General features: G+C 45.4%; 1 protein-coding gene across 1 annotated transcript in view; it reads right to left on the bottom strand.

The window, feature by feature from the left end:
* Nucleotides 1-27,743, bottom strand: part of RNF180 (ring finger protein 180) — a 260,729-nt gene that overhangs the window by 104,027 nt on the left and 128,959 nt on the right. The window contains exon 5 of the mRNA XM_069235930.1: nucleotides 22,656-22,881. Coding sequence (XP_069092031.1) covers nucleotides 22,656-22,881 — 226 coding nt within the window. The remainder of the gene's footprint in view (nucleotides 1-22,655; nucleotides 22,882-27,743) is intronic.

Below are 27,743 nucleotides of genomic sequence, written 5' to 3'. Positions count from 1 at the left end.
ACAGCCCTGGCTAAACAACCATTATACATCGTTTTTGTTGATTTGAGATCAGCATTTGATCTATTTCCGAGTGAAAAGTTGTGGGAGGTGCTACAAAAAATAGGGACTCCGGCCAATCTAATCCAACTTTTAAAGCGGTTGCATGAGGACACATATGCGCAGGTGAGATGGGGGAACCTAGGTGAACTTACGGACAAAATCCCCATAAATAGGGGTGTTCGCCAGGGTTGTGTGTTGGCACCATTTTTATTCTCTATTTTTATTAACGAGGTTGTACAGGTTTTAATGACGTGCCAGAATGATGCCCCCATCCTTCTTTTTGCTGACGACTCTCTTCTCATTTCTAAATCTCCCATGGGCCTTCAAACTCTTATCAATAGATTTAACTCCTTTTGTCGAGACTACGGCCTAGAGTTGAACCATAAAAAAACCAAGTTAATGGCATTCCGCTCAGGAGTGCGGAAGAAATGTACTATCCATTTAGAAGGGAACCTTCTGGATAAGGTTTCTTCCATTGATTATTTGGGTGCAAGGCTTGCTGATAATCTGAACTGGGCAGAACAGATCAATAAAAGTGTGGGTCGTCTGCAGCATGGTGCGGCATCAATCCTGCGTTTCTATAGGGGTACGACAGCAAAAACTGTCTCCCCTGCAATTAAGATCTACATAGCCAGAGCACAGGGTGCCGCCGCATACGGAGCAGAGGTCTGGGGTTTTTCTGACTGTAACAGGCTAACTATTAGTGAGAACAGTTTTGCGAGGTCCTTATGTGCCTGTCCTCCTAGCACTCCATTGATACCACTGTTCTTAGATCTGGGCCTGAGACGCATAGCCGATCTAATTATTTTACGACCATTACTATATTGGATACGACTATGGACTAATCCCGAATTAGACGTTTATAAGACCTCACTCCACGATTTGCTAATGTGCTCCAACTCAACCTCTATTGCTTGGGTTAAACATGTATCTAGTTGGTTTAACAAACTTGGCCTCAGCCACTTTTGGGAGGAACCCCATAAACTAGAAAAGGCTCACTCCATTGTGCTGAAACGCATATATTGGTCCTATGTATGCGACAATTACATTTCCCACAGAACTTATGGCACCTTAACAAATCGCTTCACAGATTTTAAGTGGTATCCACAATTTGAACCATATTTAGACAATATTCCTGACATCCTCTGTAAAAGTTTATATGCCAGATTCCGTTTTGGGTCATTGCCGTTGAAGTCATTGATGTGTAGATGGGGTACAAAAACAGATACAAGTACATGCCCAGTTTGTGGTGCAAAATCGGAAACGGTTGAACATTTTGGCCCATATTTATACTTTTTGACGCTAAACTGCGCTAACGCAGTTTAGCGTCAAAAAATTTAGCGCCGTCTAACGCCATTCCGAAGCGCCATGCGGGCGCCGTATTTATGGAATGGCGTTAGCCGGCGCAAGCAGACCGGCGCTGCCTGGTGTGCGTGGAAAAAAACCACGTACACCAGGCAGCGCCGGCGTAGGGGGAAAATGGCGCTAGGGCGTCTTAAAATGGCGCAAGTCGGGTTGACGCAAAAAAATCGTCTTAACCCGATTTGCGCCATTTTTTCGACGCCCAGACGCCATTTAAATGACTCCTGTCTTAGTAAAGACAGGAGTCATGCCCCCTTGCCCAATGGCCATGCCCAGGGGACTTATGTCCCCTGGGCATGGTCATTGGGCATAGTGGCATGTAGGGGGGCACAAATAAGGCCCCCCTATGCCACCCCAAAAAAATTGAAAAATATAAAAAATTATACTTACGTGAACTTACCTGAATGTCCCTGGGGTGGGTCCCTCCATCCTTGGGTGTCCTCCTGGGGTGGGCAGGGGTGGCAGGGGGGGTCCCTGGGGGCAGGGGAGGGCACATGTGGGCTCATTTTGAGCCCACAGGCCCCTTAACGCCTACCCTGACCCAGGCGTTAAAAAGTGGCGCAAATGCGGGGTTTTTTGACCCGCCAACTCCCGGGCGTGATTTTTGCCCGGGAGTATAAATACGACGCATTTGCGTCGCCGTCATTTTTTTAGACGGGAACGCCTTCCTTGCATCTCATTAACGCAAGGAAGGCGTTCACGCAAAAAAATGACGCTCTTTGCCCATACTTTGGCGCTAGACGCGTCTAACGCCAAAGTATAAATATGGCGTTAGTTTTGCACCGAATTTGCGTCGAAAAAAAACGACGCTAATTCGGCGCAAAGGAGTATAAATACGGGCCTTATGTTTTTTTGCACTGCTTACTCCCTTCCTAGGTCTATGTGGATCCGTCATATTTGCCGCAAAATGGGGATAAGAGACTGTGCCTCTGCTTTGAGGATTTTAAAAAGTCACCATTCTACGGTTTTAATACTTGCTGTCAGTAAATATTTATTAGTAGCATGGCGAATACGCAATTCCATTGTAAGGACTGTGTTTTAATTCAGAGCCCCACCTTTTACTCTTTTTACTCTTATAAGAACTGCAGGGGGGGGTCGAAACTGTATTATGTGTACTGAGAATTTTAATTGGACTATGCTCTTAGGAATCTATGTTTTATAACTTTTATCTATGTATTATTATTATTATCACTATTGGTTTTATCCTTATTCTTACTACTCCTATTGTATATTGGCTTGATGATCGATTGATCGAATAAAGCATGTGTTAAACAAAAAGCGCATGGGCTCATAAACCTCATGGAGTTAGGTAGGGGTCGCACCATCTACCAGAAATTCGGAGAGGCGCACAGTTGACCCATATGCAAGCTCCAAAGACGGAGGACTGGAACGTTCCTTTTCCCTTGTTGCGTTGGCTGACAGACAGGGTGAAGTCTAATAATGGTTGTTCTTTTTCAACTTCTTTTTGTACCTCGACTTACCCGACCGTTCCAAGGACTTGGAGTGGGACGATGGTTCCTTGACCGTTCTCTGGACCGTCCTGTCAAACTAGATCAGGAGCAACGCAGAGCTGAATGCAGGGCCACACTTAGCTTTAGGGACCACTTGCTCAGAGTTTTTGGATTAATAACCCGGCAATTGGAGCACGATTTAGGGTCGAGGTTGCGCTCCAGACAACCCAAGCACACTAGGTGCTGAATCTGTTGCAGACATCGCCTGATGATAGGATCCGCTGGGCTTGAACCTGGTGTTACCTGACAACATCCTTGATGCATCAGGAGTGTCAACACTCAAAAGATCCACAACAAAATGTTGAAAAAAGACCAGTGAAAAAGCGAGTGAGGGGTAGTAGCTCTTCGGATCTTAGCTGGCTGGCACAGAAAGAAAAGAACTGATATCAGCGTGCTGGGGTGGCGCATATATAGATCCCACAACATCATATCCAGTGCGGATGACGCTGACGACGGAAGGAGAGCTGACCTACACCATGTAACAACGTGCTGGTGTATGGCTCCAGAAAAATCTCCGGATCCAGACTGACGCCTTAGGGAAATTCTAAGGTAAGGAATCAGCAACTGGAAGTCACAGATATATATATATATATACACACACACACATATACATTTGAAATTGCTAAACAAAAAACAAAATAGATCCTTGACACAATCATAAATAGGCTTTCTTGTTTTCTTTTGGGTGATGAATCTTGGTGTTTTTTTCTGTGTCTTGTAATGTTTACTGTAATTGTAAAAATCAGTAGTATTTGATTTTCTTACATTTTTTTTCCATACTGAATCATGGAGATGTTTTTCAGTGCTTAGAAATAAAAATGCTATAATTTCACTTCTTCCCTCTTTCGCTCTTTTCGTTCATCATTCCTCGCTTCTTTACTGCTTCTGACTCCTTTCTTTGTACCCTTTCATTGAGTTTGCTCTCTCAAGTAACTGTTTATTATTTCTCTCCCCTCCCAGTTTAATATCCTAGTACTCAAATTCCTCTTCCCAGCAGTCAACTCCCACCACATATCAAGGATGTGGATAAATTGAGATAATCATTGAGATTTGATTGTAGCTCATAAAGGGTCATTTAGCACACCTTCCTGTTACTCTGTTGGTCAGACAAATGGCAAAGATTTGCTGAATGAAGATTTTCTACTTAGGACATTAGATATATGTTTTGTGCGTTTTTCGGTGCTCTGTTATTGCAAGTCAGTATCATCCTGTTCTTTTCTTTGTCTTAAGACACCAAGAATGAACTAGGCTACCTAATATATTTTTACTGTCTGATCTGAGCTATTTCTGCATGCGTTGTTCACAAGGGGAATGAGCTTAATTTTTCATTACTTGGCCATTTCTGGGGGATTGTGTGTTTATTTGATAGCCTGCACAAGGACCTCTGAGCATAGATGTTTACCGATCATATAGGTGAATGTCTGTGTGATTGTTAAAGCAGTGCTAGTACTGTCTAACTACCAGACGTGTGAAAGTTGTGCATTGTACTTTACCTTTGTATTCTTTGCAGTGTACACTGTTATAGCACAATTTCCATCCTGGGTAAAAGAATGAGCACAGCTCAGTATTTTTCCATGTAATGCAGGAGCAATGTTTTATACAGGTAATGGTGCCAAAGGTCAATCCTTCTCTCAACACCATAAATTCAAAGCTCTATTTTAAGAAATTAAAGTATTGGTTGAGGGGGTGAAAACCCAACTTAAACAATGATCACATCCTTGCCAGGGTGAACCACAAATAACCCCGGCTTATAAAGAGTCAGGCATAACTTAGAGGCAATATGTAAAGTATTTATGCAGTACTTAAACAGTAATAAAGTGAAAACACAAGAAAAACCCAAAACCGCTTTAGAAAAATAGAGTAACTCTTAATAAATCAAATGACACCAAAATATAAAGAAATCCAATATGTAGAACCAGAGTTATGAATTTTTGAAGTTTAAGCTTCAAAATAGCACCAAAAAGAGTTAAGGGGCATATTTATACTCCGTTTGCGCCGGAATTGCGTTGTTTTGATTGACGCAATTTAGACGCAAAACTAACTCCATATTTATACTTTGGCGTTAGACGCGTCTAGCGCCATAGTCCATGGAGTTAGCGTCATTTTTTGGCGTGGACACCGACTTTGCGTTAATTATATGCAAGGTAGGCGTTCCCGTCTAAAAAATCGACTCCGAGGCATGTGCGTCGGATTTATACTCCCGGGCAAAAATCACGCCCGGGAGTGGGCGGGTCAAAAAAAATGACGTACGGCCGCTTTTGCGCCGTTTTTTTGCGCCTGCAAAAGGCAGGCGTTAAGGGACCTGTGGGCTCTGAAGGAGCCCAGAGGTGCCCTCCCATGCCCCCAGGGACACCACCTGTCACCCTTGACCACCCCAGGAGGACACCCAAGGCTGGAGGGACCCATCCCAGGGACATTTAGGTAAGTTCAGGTAAGTGTTTTTTTTAAAAAAAATTTGTGGCATAGGGGGGCCTGATTTGTGCCCCCCTACATGCCACTATGCCCAATGACCATGCCCAGGGGACAGATGTCCCCTGGGCATGGCCATTGGGCAAGGGGGCATGACTCCTGTCTTTGCTAAGACAGGAGTCATTTCTATGGGGGTTGGGAGTGAAAAAAAATGGCGCAAATCGGGTTGAGGTGAAAAAATTGCCTCAACCTGACTTGCCCCATTTCTTGACGCCCAAGCCCCATATCCCCCTACGCCGGCGCTGCCTGGTGTACGTCGTTTTTTTTAACGCACACCAGGCGGCGCCGGCGGCTAACGCCGGCTAACGTCATTCAATAAATACGGCGCCCGCATGGCGCTTCAGAATGGCGTTAGCCGGCGCTAATTTTTTAAAGTATAAATATGGGCCTAAGTGCCAAATGCTTTATCTGGTTGCGTTTGACTGAGACAAAGTCAAAAGTTAAGGCCAACTCCAATGAAGCATCGGTTGGATAGAGGGACCAGGTTCATCCCAGTGAAAATTTCCACATTCTGACTTAATCACTTTTTTGGAGCTTGGATTCTTTCAGCTTGGCAAGGCTGCAATCTGTTGCTGAAGAAGGCATGACTAGGCTGGACTCCTTATCCGCAACGTCCCGCTAGATTAGGTTTGCTGCCACAGAGAAGACTATAGCACAAGCAACCTGAATGTTTGGCCCATCAGCAATGGTCGGATCAGCTTGGCAGGTTGTTCAGTTCCCTGCCAGTTCTCAGAGCAAAAATTTGGCAAAAGGTTTCTAAGTCCGAGGTTAAGGAAACGTTAGGAGGAGTACACTTTGCCACCAGCCAAGGGTCCAGGACTTTGGGGACAGCACTTGATGGCAGGACTTCCTCCATACGAGGCCAACAGCAGGATCCATGGCAGATCCTTTTGGAACTGGTCATCTGGGCGGTAGTAGGACAGGCCTCCGAAAGCTCAAACAGTAGGTCAGCCAGCTGACTCTTGCAGTTCCTTCTTGGGTCCAGGGTTCAAGGCAAGCAGATCCAGTCTTCCTTCTGGCTCTTCAGACAGGAGAGCAGTCCTTCTTCTGATTCTTCACAGGTCTAGGAGTGTTCTGAGAGTGTTACTGCGATGCTACTTTTATGTCCAGTGCCACCCTGTGAGTGGGGGAATCACCTGGTCAATCTCTAACCAAAGGGATAAACGTTCTGAGGGATGGCCCTACCTACTTGTGCAGCATTTCCTGTATGTTTTACAGTGAGCTATCCCATGATGCCCTTCTTTGGCTAAATACAACATGTTAGAATCCTACTTCCCCCTGGTCAGAACTCCACCCAGAGGAGTGGCTATGATAATGGATAAACCCCTCCAATGTGGTCACTCCAAACAAGTTCTGGGGCAGTCGTCCCACCCCACTGGAGATACAATTGGCTTAGGGAGGAAAATCACTCATTTCTAAAAGTGCCATTTTCACAAGAGTTATATAAAATGTAGATTTAAAATGTAATTGAATTTTAACTTACTCGTAGAATAAGCCCTTGAATCATTTTTCTAGCTGCTCATAAACTGAAATTGTGCATAATAGGTTGTTATAATGTAACAGTGTTTCACTATGGGAGAGCCAGACTTGCTACAGTGAAAAACGACTTTGCAGGGTTTTAACTACCAGGACATATAAAACCTTAAATATACAGGCCTTACTTTTTAAATAACATGCCCCCTGCCTATGGTTTGTTAGGTACTACCTTAGGAGTGCATTACTAGTATTAAAATAGAAGGTTTAGGCCTGACGAAAAAGTTTATTTTGCCAGGTCGAAATGGGAATGTAAAACTGCCCACCTCCTCTGTCATGGCAGACTTGTAGACATATTTTACAGTGCTACTTCAGTGGGTGGTGTATTCAAATAATAATTGGCCCTCTATCAGCATTTATTTTACAGGCCTTGGATACATATTGTACTATATATGAGGGGACTTAAAAGTAAATGAATTGTGCCATTTAAGGTATAAGCTAATTGTGTCATGTTTAAAAGGGAGAGCACAAGCACTTTCCCACTGGTTAGCAGCAGTAAAGTGCACAGAGATCTATGGCCAATAAAAACTGGCTCAGCTACAGAAGGCAAACATCTGGGGAAGTAGCACAAAAAAGATGGCTATTTGCAACAGTGATAGAGGGAGTGGGAATGAAAGTTGAACTTTGCAATTTTGGGGATGTCTCTATGTGGTCTGGGTCCAGAATATCAAATGGTAAATACTGTTTTACCCCAGTAGGGAGGCCTAAATAGCAAAGAAAAAACATATTGACCAACATATTGACAGATGAGTATATATAGGTAAGTAAATGTTTACTGTGCTCAAACTCCAGATCTATGTACCTTGATGAAATATATATATATAGCCAAACTACATAGACCTACAGCTAAGAATAGTAATTCTATACTAACCTAAAAGGACTTATCTCCTCGTTTATTTTTGTCCTTGACATTCAGGCCTCAGTACTGTAGTAAAATGATATTTAACACTCAGGCCCTCATTACAACCCTGGCGGTCGGTGTTAAAGCGGTGGTAAGACCGCCAACAGGCCGGTGGAAAAAAAAATGGTATTTTGACCGCGGCTGAAACAGCCATATAGACAGCTACTTTAACATTCCGACCGCCACTACGGTACAAACAAACAGCATGGCGGTCACCGCCAACAGACAGGCGGAAGACAATGTACCGCCCACACCATTATGAGAGGCCAATCCGCCACCTTTTCTGGGGCGGAGTCAAAGCAAACAAAAACACGGCGGAAACAGGACTTGGAATGGAAAACTCTCACCTCTACACACCCCACGCGGAACCAGGACGCCATGGAGCTGAAACTCCAAATTCTCCCTGCGATTGTCTTCCTGCTCCTCTACCAGGAGCACGACCGACGGCGGCGACGACCATAGTGAGTACTGCACCTACGACACAGGGGAGGGGGAGGGAAAAGAGTGACACACGCACTCAACACGCAACACGCAACACCCCCACCCCCACCCTCACACACAACAACACACACACCAATACATGCTGAAACATTACATTTCTCCCCCCCCCCCAAACCCCCCGGGAAGAAGGCAAGGCCAGAAGGAAATGTGTTGAACGAATGTAATCATGAAAAATCCATTACTCAAAAATATATATACACTATTAACAAATATGTACACCAAGAATTCAAGTCCATGTACCCCATCTACATAGTCCGTGGACCACTGGGCCCAAAATGCATGGGCGAGGCCCACACTCAATACCCGATCCAAACGGAGAGAACACTGCAGGGGCATCAGATCAAAATAAAACAGGCACCTCAGGGGGAAGGGAAGGGGGGGCACCTCAGCCGGATGAGTGCACGACGCCAGCTCCACGAGGGGGCTCCATGCCCATTGAGGTATCCTTGGGAGTGCAAAGCCACAGTCTCTCAAGTCTCTCCAGTGGGTGGTTTGCCCACTGTTTTATCCTGGGGAGTGCAAAGCCACAGTCTCCCAAGTCTCTCCAGTGGGTGGTTTGCCCACTGCTTTATCCTGGGGAGTGCAAAGCCACAGTCTCTCAAGTCTCTCCAGTGGGTGGTTTGCCCACTGCTTTATCCTGTGGAGTGCAAAGCCACAGTCTCTCAAGTGGATAAAGTCTCCACTGGTTCTGGAGGGGGCTTTGTGCCCAGAGTGCTTCATCCTGCCAAGGACAGAGGTAGTGGATGTATTTCTCCACTGGTTCTGGAGGGGGCTTTGTGCCCAGAGTGCTTCATCCTGCCAAGGACAGAGGTAGTGGATGTATTTCTCCACTGGTTCTAGAGGGGGCTTTGTGCCCAGAGTGCTTCATCTTGCCAAGGACAGAGGTAGTGGATGTATCTCCCCACTGGTTCTGGAGGGGGCTTTGTGCCCAGGGTGCTTCATCCTGCCAAGGGCAGAGGAGGTGGATCTGAGACTACACTGACGGTGGGGCAACATGGAAGCTGTCCAGGCCCCTGGAACTGACCACCAGCCTCGTACGAATGACCACTGGTGATGGCAGCCATGTCTGCGGTGCCACTGGCACAGGATGTGGCGTGGCCGCTGTGGTGCTGGCAGCAGGCTCAGTAGCGACGGTGCTTGCGCCGCTCATTGGGCAGCGGTGCTGGTGTGGGGCTCACTGAGCGTGCTGCTGGCGGCGGTGTCCTGAGGGGCGTGCTGGTGGGGGGCTCCCTGAGCGTGCTGCTGGTGGCAGTGTCCTGAGCGGCGGTGCTGGCGTGGGGCTCACTGAGCGTGCTGCTGGCACCAGTGTCCTGACCGGTGGTGCTGGTGTGGGGCTCACTGAGCGTGCTGCTGGCGGCAGTGTCCTGAGTGGCGGTGCTGGTGGGGGGCTCACTGAGCGTGCTGCTGGCGGTGGTCTACAGAAGCCGGTTACTGCTGGCACCACTGTTCCCGGTGATGTGGTGGCTGAGGTGCTGGGTTGGGACCTGGAAAGGCGGGCCCTAGGGGACAGAAGGGGTGGGGTAGGAGAAGGGAAGAGGTCAAGGTTTGACAGGAAAAGTTTTTTAGATACACTGGGACGGGTAGATGGAGGGGGTTTGGGAGTGGAGGAAGAGGTAGTGGTTGTAGGAGGTGTTTGCTGACTTTGGGTGAAGGTGCATGGGCTGGAGGCTGTCGTGAGGTGGATGGCTGTTGGGTGGGTGTGTGACTGCGTTTGTGTAGTTTGGGAGGAGGGCTCACAGACACACTGGGAGAGGACACAGGGGATGTGTGAATGGTAGTGGGGGTGGTAAGTGCACGTGAGCGGTGTGTGGTGATGGGTGTGCTGGTGATGGACGTAGTGGCTGAAGATGTAGGGCATGCAGGTGTGAGTGGAGACGTGACAGGGAGGGAGGAGGGAGACGTGGAGGAGAGGGACACAGTGGAGGCAGTGGATGTTGGTATGTGTGCATGGGTATGATGCTTGTGTGAGTGCCTGTGGGATGTGTGGTGTTTATGTTTGCCAGAGCTACCCTTGTGTGTTGTGGTGTGTGCATGCTGGTCTGATGGTGTGTTTGGGATAGGCTCAGGTACTGGGGATTGGGTCTGGGTGGGGGAAGTTGGAGGGAGGAGGCTGGACACAGGGACAATTGCTGTCATCAGTGTTGAGGCCAGAGTCTGAAATGCTCTCTGTTGGGCTGCCTGGCCAGAATGAATGCCCTCCAGGTATGCATTTGTCTGTTGCAACTGCCTCTCTACACCCTGGATGGCATTCAGAATGGTAGACTGCCCAACAGTGAGGGATCTGAGGAGGTCAATTGCCTCCTCACTGAGGGCAACAGGGCTGACTGGGGCAGGGGCTGAGGTGTCTGTGGCAAAGGAGATGCCCGCCCTCCTGGGTGAGCGGCCATGGGGCACACACTGAGGGGCTGCTGGGAGGGCGGTGCTGTTAGAGGGGTTGGCGGCTGTACCTGTAGATGCGGTGGGCACAGAGGTGCCCACCACCACAAGGGAGCTGCCATCAGAGGAGGAGTCGGTGTTGCTGGTCTCAGCTCCTGTCCCCGCCATGGAGCTCCCCTCGCCCTCCGTCCCACTGGTGAATTCGGAGTCCGTAGTCTCGCCCTCCAGGGCCATGTGGGATGCAGCTCCCTCCTGCTCTGGTGGCACAGCTCCTCCCCCTGATGATGCTAATGCACACAAGAACAGGGAGACCACAAAGAGGGGGGGGAAGAAAAGTGAAAGACATGTTCAGTGCATGCAATACTGCTACTGTTGGCGGACACTACAGACACAGCAGCCCTCTACACTACGCCATGCCCTTTGAGTTCCCTAATTGATCACAGGGACATGGGGTAAAAGGCCTATGTCCGATTGCTGCACACATGCAAGTCACAGGAGCCTGACTAGGTGTGGATGGCTCTTACCACTGGTGGGGATGGGGTGCCAGTGAGCCTGCCTCACAAAGGGTCCTTGCCTACAAGGCTCGCCCTAGCCTAGGGGAACCCACAGCCCACCTCCCCCACCCAGACACCTCCAATGCACGCTGAATCAGATGGATGTGAGTGTACTCACCCCCTTGTGGCTGCTGTGATGCCCTCAAACTCCCACCCAACTCCGGATACGCCACCGCCAGGATCCGGAACATCAAGGGGGTCATGGTGCGACGGGCACCCCTCCCACGTTGGGAGGCCATCCCCAGCTGGGCCTCCGCCGTCTTCTTGCTCCAGCGGCGAATGTCCTCCCATCTTTTACGGCAGTGGGTGCTCTGTCTTTGGTGGACCCCCAGGGCCTGGACGTCCTTGGCGATGGCATGCCAAATATCCTTCTTCTGGTGGGCGCTGACCTACAGGAATAGTACAGGGGAAAAGGAAAAACTATAACCGTTCGGACCGTGACAGTCATTTGCCCACATTCCCACCCTTGCCCTGACGCACATCCACTCACCATTGTTTCATGCACGCCTCACCCCCCCCCATCTCCCATCCACACCACTCCAAACAGGCATTGCCCATACAGCATGCTCACAGTGTACTCACCTGTTTGTCTGGAGGACCATAGAGTAGCGTGTACTGGGGGAGGACCCCATCCAGTAGATTCTCCAACTCCTACGCAGTGAAGGCAGGGGCCCTTTCCCCAGACACTTGAGCCATTGTCGCTTCCAGACTGAGGTCACAGCAGCACTTGCAGTGTAGGTCCTCTCCTGTCGAAGATCAGGTATCAAGTGAGTGAACAGAGAGAAAATGGCGGTCACGTCCGCGGCGGTGCGTACCTTCACAACCGGCGTACATCGTCATTGGCTCCTGGGACCCATAGGGTCCAATGTTAACCAATGCAGGATTGCGCCGCGGTCTTCGACCGCCTACCGCGACAGTGTACATTGCCAGCGCAGTTACCTCATATCCCCTTGCCTCACATTACAGGTCAGGCAGCCGCCATTTCAGGGTGCCACATGGCATTCATTTTAAATGTGTCACACTATCTAGGCCTTGCATACACACTAAGACAGGCACATAGCGGATTGACAAATGTGTGCAATAAAGTTGTTTATTTCGTACCTCAGTGTTGGCTGACCCTCTGATCACTGTTCTCATCCATAGAGCACGTCCGCTGGGGCAGGTGAGGAGATGGAGGCATCCTCTGGTGTACAGACCGCTGGTGGACCTGTGAACAATGGAAGAGCGACATGTAATTGTCACCTACAGACTTGATCGTGCCACAATCCAGGAACTGTGTGCCCAGTTGGAGCCAGACCTGATGTCAGCTATCCACCATCCCACAGGAATCCCCTCTCTAGTGCAGGTCCTGTCAGTACTCCATTTCCTGGCAAGTGGGTCCTTTCAAACAACAGTGGCCATTGCATCAGGGATGTCCCAGCCAATGTTCTCTAACGTGTTGTCCAGAGTAATGTGTGCCCTGCTGAAACACATGCGCAGCTACATCGTTTTCCCTCAGGTGGAGGATTTGCCTACAGTGAAAGGTGACTTCTATGCCTTGGGACATATCCCCAACATCATAGGTGCCACTGATGGCCTTGGTCCCCCCTGCAGGAGTGAACAGGTGTACAGAAACCTGAAGAGTTACCATTCAATGAATGTGCATATGGTGTGTTTGGCCGACAAGTACATCTCCCATGTGAACACCAAGTTTCCTGGCTCAGTGCATGACGCTTACATTCTGAGGAATAGCAGCATCCTTTATGTGATGGGGCAGCTCCAAAGGCACTGTGTGTGGCTATTGGGTGAGGACATGGACCCTATGCAGTGTGAATAGTTGTCTCGGACTGGGGTTGTCCCTACGGGTTAGTGTGTGTCTAACAGTTGTCCCTCGACATTTGCAGGTGACTCTCGCTACCCTAACCTGTCCTGGCTACTGACCCCAGTGAGGAATCCCAGGACAAGGGCAGAGGAACGCTACAAATAGGCACATGGGCGAACTAGGAGGGTAATAGAGAGGACCTTCGGCCTCCTGAAGGCCAGGTTCAGGTGCCTCCATATGACAGGTGGTTCCCTATACTACTCACCAAAGAAGGTGTGCCAGATCATCGTGGCCTGCTGTATGCTGCACAACTTGGCTTTGCGACAACAGGTGCCTTTTCTTCAGGAGGATGGTCCTGAAGGAGGTGTTGTGGCAGCTGTGGAGCCCGTGGACAGATAAGAAGAGGAGACAGAAGAAGAGGACATAGACAACAGAAACACTGTGATCCATCAATACTTCCAGCGAGACACAGGTAAGAAGACATCAATGCCTCCTACATCTGATAAAATTGTTCTACCTCTCATCTGTCTGTCATTTTCACCCAATGTATGGACCCTGATTTGTCACTTTGCCTTTCGATTTCACAGATGTGGGTCCCACTGTGTGACCTCTGCTATGTTACCTCACGGACTAGAGCTGTGTGACATAGGTATGTTGACAATACAATGGACATTGCTATTTCCCTCAGTTATTGCAAATACACATTTGTGAAAGCACAAACTGACTCCAGATTGTTTTGTGATTTAAGGGTGTTTATTTAAGTGCTAAATAGTGGAGGGGGTTGTAAAATGGTCAGGGGTGATGGTGGAGGAATGTCCATGGCAAAGTCCAGTCTATTAGTCTCACAGGTGCATTGTCCAAAGGGGCATAGGAAGTGGAGCTAGGGCAGTTTAAGGATGGACAGGGTGACAACGTGGGACAGAAGGATGACATTCAGGGTGGTCTCATTTCTTGGCGGTGGTCTTGGCATTGTTCTCTGTCTTTGTCCTGGATCTCAGGGACCGCTTGCGGAGTGGTTCTCCATCTGCAGGGAGTGGGGTGCTGGTGTTGGGGTCCTGTGGCAGTGCCTCCTGTCCACTAGCGCCGGCGGAGGTGGTGGGCAGTTCAGCGTCCAGGCTAGTGTCAGGGGCCCCTTGTTGTGCCACAGTGTCCCTCCTGGTGTTCACAAGGTCCTTCAACACCCCTACAATGGTGCCCAGGGTAGTACTGATGGATTTGAGTTCCTCCCTGAACCCCAAATACTGTTCCTCCTGCAGCCGCTGGGTCTCCTGAAACTTGGCCAGTACCGTTGCCATCATCTCCTGGGAATGATGGTAGGCTCCCATGATTTTGGAGAGGGCCTCGTGGAGAGTGGGTTCCCTGGGCCGGTCCTCCCCCTGTCGCACAGCAGCCCTCCCAGTTCCCCGGTTTTCCTGGGCCTCTGTCACCTGAACCGTGTGCCCACTATCAATGCCCCCAGGTCCCTGCTGTTCTTGGGGTGGTGGGTTAGTCTGGGTTCCCTGTAGTGGTGGACACACTGCTGCTTGACGTGTCCTGGGGACAGAGGTATGGGCCCGCTGGGTGGGTGCTGTGCTGGTGTTTCCTGAGGTGGGAGGCTCTGTGGTGGCCTGTGACAGTGTGAGGGGAACCAACTGTCCAGAGGTCCCAGATGGGCCGGGCTGGTCATCTAGATCCAGTTGGACAGAGCTGCTGTCATCACTATGGGCCTCTTCTGTGGGTGGAGTGGACATGTCTGGAACCTCCTGTCCGGTGACGTTGGGTAGGGGTCCTGCAGGGTTGTAAAGGCATGATTATTGCATCTGTGTGTGCCATGGTGTGCAATGGGTGGGTGACTCTGTATCCCAGTGCTTCCATTCCTGTGTAGGACCTTGTGTGATAATTGTTTAGGGGTCTGTGTGGGTATGTGTAGTGGACATGCATTAGTGATGGGTGTCCATGCTTTGTTGTTGCATGCAGGGCTTGGTGTTGGGATGTGTGGTTTGTGATAATGGGACATGTGTGAGGAGATGGAGTGATGGGGTGAGGGTGAGGGGGGTATGTGATAGCAGCAGGTAGGGTGGGGGATGAAGTAGTTAAAGATTGAACTTACCAGAGTACATTCCTCCAGCTACTCCTGCGAGGCCCTCAGGATGCAGTATAGCCAAGATCTGCTCCTCCCATGTTGTTAGTTGTGGGGGAGGAGGTGGAGGTCCGCCGCCAGTCCTCTGAACTGCAATCTGGTGTCTTGAGACCACGGAACGCACCTTCCCCCGTAGGTCATTCCACCTCTCCCTGATGTCATCCCTTGTTCTTGGATGCTGTCCCACTGCGTTGACCCTGTCCACGATTCTGCGCCATAGCTTCATCTTCCTAGCTATGGTGGTGTGCTGCACCTGTGATCCGAATAGCTGTGGCTCTACCCGGATGATTTCTTCCACCATGACCCTGAGCTCCTCCTCAGAGAACCTGGGGTGTCTTTGCGGTGCCATGGGGTGGTGTGGGTGATGTGTGAGGTGGTGTGTGTTGTGATGTGTGGGTTGATGTTTAGGGTTGTGTGGTGTTTTGTGCGTGGATGTGTATGTGTGATGGTGTTGTGTGCCTCTGTGTGCTGGTGTGGTCTTTGCTTTGCTGTCTCTCTGGCTTGCTTCAAAATGTTTGGTAGTAATGGTTTGTGGGTAATGTGGGTGTGTGTTTTATATTGTATTGGGTGTGTGGGAGTGGTGTGTGTATTTCAATTTGTCCAATGTGGTAGTGTTTTGTAAATGTGTGTGTATTTTGAGCACAGCAGTGTGTACCGCCAATGGAATACCGCAGTTGAAAGACCGCCGCGTGTATTCGTGGGCCGTGATAGTGTGGGCGTATTCCTGTTGGCATGATGGTGGAGGTTTTGTTATCGCCAGTTTATCACTGACTTTTGGTGTGGCGGACTTGTGTGGGTGTCTAGATTTTGGCGGATTCTGAGCTGTAGGTCGTAATAGCTGTGGCAGAATTCTGCGGCCGTGGCGGTGTGTTGGCGGTCTTCTGCACGGCGGTAAGCAGCATTTACCGCCAATGTTGTAATGAGGGCCTCAATATTCTGGACTACAACTTGCATACTTTGGTGAGCAGGCCCAGAACAGGTCCATCCACTTATTTCTCCTCAGACTGCACAACCTGCAGCACATACTAGGAAAGACAGAGCAGTGGTTTCCTCTTGTTTCTGAACTTTACTGTCTAGACGTCATGAATCATACATGCACGTTATTGTATGTACTCAAAGCAGTGTAGTTTCACAAAAACCAACACACAAACCTCTTCACATGGCACTGGAGATGTTCACAATATGGTCCCTTCTCTTCCTGTATGCTGAGGTGCAGCACATATAGGATGCTTTTCAAACCATCGAAGTGTAAACTTAAGAGAGTTGGGGCCAGTGTTTTTTGGGAAGACATTAATTTTGGAGGCAACCGTATGCACAATCATATTCGTTGTCACAATCTTGACACCTGAGCTTTCCGAAAGGAAAAGTCTATTCCACTATCAGTGAAGGAGGATGGCATCATGAGCTAAACCGAGGGACACCTCGGAATTCAACTGGGGGCTTCCTGACCACTATGCACAACATGCAAAGGCCAGTGAGCTGAAACTATAGAATGTCATCCATGCTCCCAAAAAAGAAGTATAAGTTGTTCTGAAGGTTTAGGGACATTGTGTATGGTCACAGGGGAATATTATGTGGCTTACAATGGTCAGAGTGGGTTATAGAGGGAATATGTGTCAAAGAAATGTGTGTGGAGATAAAATCTGCATTTATACTGTTTGGCAACAAAGCAATAAAAGTTTAACAAACTCTGCTGTTTTCCAGTTTCTGCTGAAAAGCAAATGCTTCCTAATGATAGTCTTGGGCATACACCAAAAGAAGGGTTCTGGACCTCTGGTACTGCTCTAAAATGGATCAGGTCTTTCCTTCGTTGCTGTACTTAACGGATATGATTAGGTCCTTCATAATCCTCCTCCTCCAAGTCTTTTTGCAGCATACTCTAAGGTTCTATTCTCTCCTCACATTGTAACTACTACAAGTAGCCTTGTCTTAGCTGCTAGAGCAATACAAAATCCCCCTTCAGATGTTCACATATGGCATTCAGATCTACAGCTGTATAAAGAACAATTCTGAGGCTCTTGATAATATAAGTAAATTGGTAGACCACATAAAACACAGAATAAGAGAAAGCTTTTTATGCCCAAATGGATAAAAAATTGCCAGTTCATCAAACAACTCTTTTAGACGGTCACAACACCACCTTTCGGAAGTTTCAGTGGCCATAGAGCTTAGGATCTGTTGATCATAATCCCCAAGAAGCAGCTAGCTTTATCTTTCTCAAATTTACCTAAAAAATCAATGACATGATAAAGGGGACAAAACTTCAACTATCTATATTGCACAAATCCCCCCCTCTTCTGCAAAATTCTCATCAAAGTGAACTTACAAGATGCTTGATACCACAATGGCCAGACTGTTGTAATGTGAGCTACACAGGACCACCAAAGAACTCGACTGATACATTGAAGACATTCCCGAAGATATGCTTGAATGTAAACAAGTTTGACCATGCCAAACCAGTCCTGAAAGTTTTCTACTGGCTCCCTGTTGATGCTAGAGTCAAATTCAAGCAACTGTGGATCGTCCATAAGTGGTTGCCACAGTGAATTTCAATAAGATATCTTTGGTGAGTATCAACAGACCTGGTTGCACTTTATCCTCTTTAGCCAACTGAAAAACCTAGAGCAAACCCTGGGCGTGGTGGACCCACAATTTTGGAACACTCTGGACCACAATCTCTATGGCAAGTCCAAATATTCAGAAGGTACCATAACAGAACTTTGCAGAAAGCTTTTTCCTATGCCTTGTCCCACTGCGTATGATTATGAAATGGTGAAATTTAGCACTGACCTACTGATTCTATTGGCCTGATTGTTATTCTCTTACATGGTATATTCATTTGCTCTATCATTTTTCAGTATAGTAGCTCTCCAAATGTATTGTGACATGTCAAAAAGTGCCCTAAAAAGAACTTAGAAAATGAACAAATGAGAACTAGTTATAACCACTTCTCCTTTAAGGGTCTTCTGCCACTGAAACACAAATCTGTATTTGTAATTGCAATTCCTTGTATTATTATTTCAGAACAGCAACAACAATTCCATAGGTTTTGTGAAAATGTGGAACATAGCTCAAAAAGTAAACAGTTTGGTGAATAACATAAACAGGAGTGTGTAACTGATGCTGGTGAGTGACAATGCAAGACTGCATGCATTACAAGACATTGTTTGTGAAGAAGGATTAGTCAATATCCCTTCTTTCTAGCGAAGGTAGCAAAATGTTATGGAGTGCAAGTCCAAGTAGGGAGTGAGTTTCAGTGGAGACGCCCAAGCAAATTAAAAGGCTGTAATATTGAGGTTGAGCAGTATGGTTCAGGTGTGACTAAACACTTTTGGCCTGCTGGGCAAAGTTTGGTGGTGGGGCAAGTACCTAACAAAGATTTTCGCTTGCTAGTTAGTGGGTAATCTGTTTATAGTTCTAAAGATTAGAAAACATAGTTTATACAGAACCCTGTGTTTTAGTTGTGAAATGTATTACCTTGTACAGTAGAAAAAATGAATGTCAGTGAGGCCTACTAATGAACTCTTGCAGTTGCCCAGCTTGTTGCAGAAGTCAGTGTTTTGGAAGAATTGAAGGGGATGTTATGGTGAATGTAAGAAAACGTTCTTTTATGCATGGTCACTCCCATTATTCACTAAACTTTATTGCTGCTTTTTAGACTTTCTAGACTGGGGCGCTGTTGTCCATTTTATGTGCTCTGACCCCTTAACACGTCAAAATTGGCTAAACCCTCACTGGCATACTTGACTCTCCTATAAGGCTGTAGTATACGGTATAGAAACTTGCCATGGAAAACTAAATGTCACCTGTGGGCTATAGCACTTATTATGCTAATCACTAGTGTGGCAGGGAAAACATGGCTTTAGGCCTACTGCAGTTCGACCTGTCAAAATAACTCTTTTGACAGGGGAAAAAAACCTTCTCTTTAAATATTAATAAGTCACCCCTAAGACGGCCTTGCAGCGCACAAGATAAGGTGTGTAGTATTCAAAAGTGGCACATGTAGAAATTTAAAGTTTGCATGTCTCTATTGTGACAAGCCCCTAAAAGCTATTATCACTGAGGCAAGCTCTGGCTGTCCAATGAGGACAACTAGGGCATAGAATAAAATACAAATTGTTGCTGTCTCAGGTTTGGGACAAGTTAGAGATATGGTTTAATATTCATTAAAAATCAAACACAATGGTGAAGTTAGATTTTTCAAAATATTTAGGCAAAGTAACTTTTATAAAGTTACCTTTACTCTGCCTTAAGCTCCTGGAGAAAAGAAAGGCATTTGTTCTTTAGACCCGCTGTAGCCAGTTGGGCACCAGCCCAGTAGGTGGGGTAGGCCCCAGAACCAGCTTAGTTTAGCTGAGGAGGAGGGGACTCCTCATCAGCCTAAACACACCCCTAGCTGGCTCTAACGCTCCATTCAGGGACAGAATGCCTATGCCACTTTGGATTTCCCTTAGAATCGTGCAATGTGGGATAGTTTTCAGTAAGGCTAACATGACTTAATGCAAAGGTAGGAAGGGTTCCCCCAGGACCATTTTCCTCATTGGAAAAGGAGTGTCCAGAAGTCATCCCCACCTATTGGTTAGAAAATCGTAAAACATGACACCTGACCCACAGCCCAGCAGAACACTTTCTGGACCTGCAGGACAAAAGACAAGAATGGAACTTGCTATCTGGAAAGGTGATTAGACCGACCTGCTTCTACTTGTACATAGGACAAAAAAGTAGAATCCAAGGCTCAGTTACTGATCTGTGTGGCTGTCAGGACATCAAAAGATGCAAAAAGCCTTTTTCCTGAAGTGTCAAGAGAACTGGACCCTGCTTGTTGCCTCTGCTGATGTGAGTCCTGACCCATAAGTGCTCTGCCAGTGGACCTTGGAGCTTTAGTGGACTTATTCTGAAATCTCTAGACTGAGAAACATTTTGGGCTACTTTGACCCCCAGAAGACTGGGACCAACCATCCAAGTCAATCCACCAATGTGCAACTTTGCTGGGCCAAAAAATCAGGCTGTTTCTATTCAAAGCTTTTTTCTGCCTGAAAATCCAGTTCATTGGACCCTTGTGGGGATCTTACTGGATACATCCTGCTGCCTTGTTCTTCTGGAGAAATCCAAACTCCCCAAAATAGACTAAGGTGCTGATAAAGATATTGGTGGACGGGTAATCTTGATGAGGCAAAGAAGCCAAAATTATCTGGTCAATGAGAGGACTTCCAAGGGCACAAAAGTTTACTTTTGCCGCTCTGAGTTTTTCCTGTCAAAACTAACAGTTTATTTGATATCTCGTTCAATGGAAACCAGGCTCAGGCTAGCTACAGCTTCTGCCATGTCCTGCTGAAGGATTCTGACTTCCAGTTCAGTGACTAAGTCATGTTGAAACCTTGTGTTGGACCTAACAATATGGTGACTTTATTACTTGTGACGAATTACCATCCACCCCAAATAATGATTATCTTTCTAGTAACAAATATTACAGACGTTCATTATTTGATAAAGATCAACAGTAGCAGCATGGCTGAAAGTATGCCAAGGTTTTTAGCTGTCGGTGTTGAGAAGAGGGCGATATGGCAAAATAGGTGCAAAGGAAGTCAATTTCCTTCATAGAAGAGTTCATACCAAAAGACTGCATTACTATTCTGTGCCAAAGAGGTGTGGGGTAGTTGATCCCAAGAGATCTGGGATATGGTAGCCCGATGTAGTTAAATCAACTTCAGTCAAGCGGAGTACTCTGAAACCACACTCTCATGTTTTTCATTACATCAGGCTACCATATCCTAGCATTGATGTGTTTCTTGGGATCACAATGCATTCTCTAAATCCCCAATTCAGTTTCAGTCCAATCAGTTCAGTTCAGTTCAATTCAATTCAGTCTGCATAAGGATGACATGAAAATCTAAAGAAGTATACATTGCTACCAATCGATTTAGCATAGAGAAAAGAAGGGGTGAGTGGGGACTGAACTTTGTTGGATAAAAACATATAATGGAGTTGGTGATGAGAGAGATGAGTGCAGTGAGAAAGAGAACATTTTATCACAAAGATAATAGGAGTTCCAACTAAGTGATTTATCAGTGACAACAAGAATGGAAATATTAAATAGCAGGGTGCAGAGATCAAACAATTAAACACAGTTAAACAATTAAACAATTAAACACAGCTGAGAAGCCTTATGAGGATAGACAATAGATTGTGACAGTAGGCCAAGGTAATGAAAAACATGAGCATTGGTGGATTGGGTATTGTTACTAGATTTGTGGAAATGAGGAACAATGTTGAATAGCTGAATACAAGATGTTCCAAGACTTTGGGGACAAAAGAAAGTTTGGACACTGAACAATAGTTGGGTGGGTTAAAGAGTCAACAGTAGGCTTGTTTCATAGATATAATATCACAGCTTCCATAAAACATACCAGGTAGCAACCAAAGTTAAGAGTGTAGGTGAAGAGAGAGACTAGGCAATACAGAACTCTATAAGAGAGAACATAGGATTTGACAATCTGAGGACAGAAAGGGTCTGACAATACACAAAAGGGATTGATGGATTTCAGTATGGAGAGCAATTCAGCAGAAGATTTGGGCTTTGGGTCTCCCAAGTGCTGCCTTTGTGCAATATTGAGAAGAGCTTGTACATTTAGGTTTTATGGTGTGAATGACAGGGGTAATCTATGGCTGTATACAGAAGTGTCTGACATGAAGGTGTGTAGACGTTAGTGCAGGTTAACTATTCAAATGATCAAAGGAGGTTTAGTGCAGCAATGGTTAAATGTTATTATGAAGTTTATTATAGAAGCAAGGCATTTCTCTTGATCAATGTTTTTGTTTGATAATGTAGGCAATTTATGTAGGAAATGGATTAGAAGGGATGGTGGCTAACATGATTATTGCAAGGTCAGATGACAGATTGGAATGTGGAAGGGGAGTGGGCTAAGATTTTAGACTGGGCTAAAGTTTTACACAGGGGACTTAGGTCAAGTGGTTTCAACATATGAGAGAAGAATTTGAATAGGTGTTTAGGACAGAGTAGTCTGAGAAGAACTTGGCAATTAGGGTTGATTGGAGACTATGGCCTGGGTCAAGATTGAAATCCCCAGAAATGATAAAGGGGGGGGGGGCTAATGCTGAGGGATGCAATTCTGTAATTGTATAAAGGTTTTTAAAAAAGAAGATAATAGCTTGTGGTGGGTGGTAGATAGTGACCATATGAGCATTAAGTGGGTAATAGCTTCAACAGAGTGGTTCTCAAAATAGGAAGGACAGTTAGGACCAATGATGAACTTACTATATTCATTATTGATGTATCATAAAATTGCAATAACATTTTAATTGCTTATCACTGCATAAAAAGATGACTAATTGATGTGTCACTTTGCATACAAATACCCCATGTGACAGCTATCAGGAATTTTAAATGTAAGATGATTCAATGCAAGTATAAAATAAGCACTTGTGGTATGCAGAGCAATTGTTTGTAGGATGAAGGATTTATACATACCTGTCTGGAAAAGGACTTTTGTAATGGTTGTACGACAGAGGGGACAGGGAGTGCTTGAAGGGTTGTCTTTGGCAAGTGTCCGTAGGCAGGGTTCACAAAAAATGTGATGGCAGGGATAGCACATGTATGGATTGAAGAAAACATCAAGGCACACAGCACAAATGTGGCTTTCTTTCTCTCTGCTGTTGTCGTTCTCATCATCCGTACTTAAGTTTGAGTTCGATGTCTGGAAGAAAAAATAAGGAAAGATAATCACAAGTAATAAACATTTGCAAATTTCATTTATTGAAATATCACTGAAACAATACAAATAAATTGTTCATGTGGTATGGATCTAACATCAAACATGTGCATGTTACTCCTGCTGAAAAATAAAATCCCACCAACAGGTTTTATTGCAAACAAATTCATATACCGCGGATATCAAACTATTTATGTGATATGGACATTAATGTTGATAAAGTTCAAATACTTGGGACTAAACTGCATCTGTGATCCAGAGGCTGCTCAGCTGGTTTACACAGCATGACATATCAACTATCAGACCACATTACTTATGACATAAGTGAACAAGCTAAGCAATCTTAGAAAGCCATGGGGAAAAAAGAGGAGGCGGTTATAGAGACATGACACAATGAAGCAGATGTTGCTTTTCACCCCATCGTGCATCCCTTGAAAGGCCTCATCTGAATACTATTTTTAAAGGTATGTATATTGTGTTTTCACAGCAACGCATGGTATAAAGTAACAAGCACAAAAATATTTAGCAAGTGTACAATATGTATACAACACTCAAGTTGCATATGAGAATAGTGATCAAATCTAAGCAAGGGCCCCTATAATCAGTCAATCCAGCCTCTTGAATTCATGGTCCATGTGTTGTAGCTACTCAACCCTTTTGCTTCCAATCTACAATCTACTCTCTACTCACTGATCTAAGCCCAACAAAGCTGCATAATGAAACTCATGCATATCTCATGTACCATTCACCACATGCCCAAATAAGCACCTTAAAATAGTGTTACTTTAGACTCCACAACTCCTGAATCCCTAAATTCTTCCGGAATTTACCCCTAATTTCCCAGATGTGCACAAATGTGCTTCAACTGCTGCCTACTTCTTGAACTCACATTGGTAACTACCATTATTTGAACAGCCTGCGCTTCACCAGAAACAAGCTCAGGCCTGATATTTTAGTTAAAAAGATCTTCTTCCTTGGAAGTGATACAGCACAATTTTCTATACCTGCGGCCTCAGTTGCAGTTGTCAAACCGATTGTGCCACTGGTCGTATGGGCCTTTAAGTAGCAGTTGAAAGTGTATTCTTGTAGCCAACATCAATACAACAAGTCAAATTACAGTGAAGCTCAATTGGTTCCAGAAAAACAGCAGAGAGGATGGCTTCAAAACCATAAAAGTTTATTTACAAGTTAGTCAAAATTACAGATTTTATTCATTTAGTAACCTATTAATCAGTTAAGCATAAACTTAATATCCTTAATCAATCCGAAGTATAATATCAGGAATTGGTAACATGAATCATTAAAGGGTCCAAAATGCAATGAAGAAACTTGCCTAACTAAATAAATAATCTAAGGGTAAGAGGGAGAGTTTCTAAGTAGAAGATGTCAGTCTGAAGTTAACAAAATTAAGGTTCAGGGTTAAGTAAGAAGCATAAGTGTTCAAGAGTCTTGCTCAAGAACTGGGGATATGAAATCTCAGCAGAGTTAGGACAGGATCTCCACAATACTATTCTAAGAAACACAATCAAAACATCGCATTCTCTTTCCAGAACTTCCTCCAAACCATCATAACTGGAACGAATCAGGTTATAGGTAAACTTCCCTCATTCCCACTGTCAAACAAAACCTCCTCTTTTCATAGGTAGCCCAGAAGCAGAGAGGATATTAGCCATCTTACCTGGAGGACATATGTATCATCACACTGCCTAATCTATAGAGTACATTTATATAAAAAATTGCAGCTACATCATTCAAAATTTCATTAATGTCATTAATCCATCCGGCTCTTGTCTTCCCCTCCTGCAATGTATTTCCAGTGTCCACCCTATTTGTATGCTTTACCACATTGTCCCATTTCCTTTATCAGCACTGCTTCTTCTCTGTCAACCCCCATTTATTACATCTTTCAGTATCCACTTGCTCCTTACCTACCCCCTTTACTGCATAACGACCTGCTGCTTTGTTGCTAGGTTTGCACTATACAGACCCAGATGCATACTTAAATAAATAGTTCCAAATTACTACACTCCCCAATTAATTTTTAGATAAGACCCAAACCAAAGTTGTCAATTAAAGCTAACATTTGTATGACTGTCATTACCAACTCCGACACAAATAATAGAAAATCAACAGCAGAAAGTGATATTACATGCTCTAACAAATTTACAAAAAAATGTGTGTCTTGTGGAAAGTGTTGCGGAAAAAGACTGCCAGCCACTCAATGGAAAATAACAGAAAGGAGGGTTGATAGCCCATCATAAATCTTCCCTTAACCACCTATTCTCTGGGGATGATCCCTGTTGGTATGAGAGTCACCATACAGATTTCTGACCACCTTCACTGGAGCAGGACAGCTATCAAGTGAAGCTGGCCAAAGAAAGCCTCCACAAAGATTCACTTTGGAAAAAACTGAGATAATTTCTGATTTAGTTGGATTCAACTTTAAAAACTGCAGCCCAGCCAACGTCATATAAAGTTAAAAGCTCCTGACTGACCCATTGAATCAATTTTTAGGTTTTCTTTGAGACTGATCACTAGCTGTGTATTGTTCACATACACATAGGTAATGAATGTATGACAGAATCCCGAATACCATAATAACATATGGTTTCATAACGGAAGCGTTATAAGAAAAAGGACTTTAAAACGAAATGCTTTTACAACAAGATTTATTACAACAAATATGCCTTTACAATGAAAGTCTTTACCACAAAATGTAAGTATTTAACAAGTAAGTATGAATCCTATATATATATATATATATATATATATATATATATGGTTTATTTTTACTTGTAAAATACTTACATTTTTTGTTGAAAGACATGTGTATATATATACACAAAAACCTATACCCACCCTAAACCCTAAAAATCCCCTTACCACCCAAAAACCTATACCCACCCTAAACCCTAAAAATCCACTTACCACACAAAAACATATACACATCCTAAACCCTAGAAATTCCCTTACCACACAAAACCCCATTACCACCCTAAAAGTTATCTTGCCGCCCAAAAACCTATACCCACCCTAAACCCTAAAAATTCCCATACCACCCAAAACCCATACCCACCCTAAAATCTAAAAATAATATAAACCTATATTTATAATAATATTTTTATATATATTATACACACATATTAAAAACAAATATATATATATATATATATATATATATATATATATATATAGTCCAAACCCCAAAGTGTTATCGCCGTACCTGGGAGTGTTGGGCATGGCTCCAGCTCAGTAATCCCTATTATAGTCTCCGATGGAGACAAAGCACACGTTACTCGAAGTCAAGTGTTGATAACTCATTTCAAAACATCCAGCCTCTGCTACATGTTTCAGCACTTAGCCTTGTTCACTCATGCATGCACTCAGAGACTCAGGCGCCCACTCACACACCCACTCAGACACTGATACACCCACTCAGACCAACTCTTAGACACACACACACTTTCAGACCTACTCAGACCCTCACGCACCCACTCACAGATCCACTGACAGAGACAGGTCCCCTGTATAGTAATTACAATTATTTTACCTGAAAAAAAATAGAAATTCACTGAAAAAAAGATTACAGGAACATCATAGTTAGTGTTGGAAAATGGGTTATTGGTAGGGCAGGTAGGTACCTACACCTAGCAACAAGCCACAAACCTCCACAAAAGTACAGTTAGGTCTCAGTAAATTAATCCCAGCTCTACCCTTGGTAGCTTGGCATCGAGCGTCAAGGCTTAACTTAGGAGACAAAGTGTAAAGCATTCAAATATCACACAACAGTAATTAAATAAAACACAGGAAACAGTTTAAAAATCCAAAACCAATTTATAAAAATAGCTTATATTTTTATCTTTAAAATGACACAAAAACGATTAAAATCGGTTCAGGGGAACCGGAGATATGAATTTTCAAAGTATTATTATTTTCTAGCGCTTAGAAACGAAAAGCGCCAATCGGGTCATCTGGTTGCACCAGGACCGGGGCAAAGTCAAACTTTCAGGCCGACCGCGATGGAGCCCTGCTCGGCTACAAGTCGCGGGAGGCCTCGGTTAAAAAGTTACCTTCTGACTTAGTCTCTTTTTTGATGTTTTTCTTCCCCGGGACGAACCTGCCAGTTGAATCCGACCTCCTGGAGCCCTTGTCCGGATACGCGAAGTCGGTTTCCTCGGTGGTGATTTTTACCTTCGGACTTAGTCGTTTTTTCGAGATGAAAATCCTTCGACCGGGGTAAACCTGGATCTTGATCCGACGTCCGTGGAGCCCTTCTCGGATACGATGGCTGGAAGGTCCCGGTCAACTTTTTACGTTCGGACTTAGTCTTTTTTTCGGATGTTTTTCTTTACCGGGACGAACCACGAAGTCAGGCCGGGTCGCGGTTGAGGCAAGCCGGCTAGAATTTCCGCGTCGGGTCGGTCACTTTATGGAGCTTTTTTCCAAAATTTCTCCAATCTTTTCCAAACTTCTGGGGCTTCACCCAGATGTTCTTTTAAGGTTCTTTTGGGGTCCACAGCTCACCCCAAGGGTCCAGAAGTTCTGTGATGGTCCTTGGGAAGTGCGGACTTCAACTCCCAGAGTGCACCTGGCGCAAACTCCTTTTTGGCCACTGGGCAGTGGTCAGCTGGTCACTTTTTCAGGAGTTGGTGCAGGGGACTCTGGTTAGCAATTTTTCACCTGTAGCAAACAGGGAGTCCCTCCTTGAACCAGTGGAAGCCAGGCAAAGTCCTTCTTGTGGTGAAGCCCAAGTGTCCAGCTGGTGCAGTCTTTCTGAGTGCAGGGTCCAGGTGCAGGCCAGGGGTCCAGCAGGGCAGTCCTTCTTCTCCTTGTAGTTCTTTCTTCTT

Source organism: Pleurodeles waltl, chromosome 1_1 (genome assembly GCF_031143425.1).
Source record: "Pleurodeles waltl isolate 20211129_DDA chromosome 1_1, aPleWal1.hap1.20221129, whole genome shotgun sequence".
NCBI lineage: Eukaryota > Metazoa > Chordata > Amphibia > Caudata > Salamandridae > Pleurodeles > Pleurodeles waltl.
The sequence above is the reverse complement of the archived record's forward strand: the minus strand, read 5'-3'. Positions and strand labels throughout refer to the sequence as shown.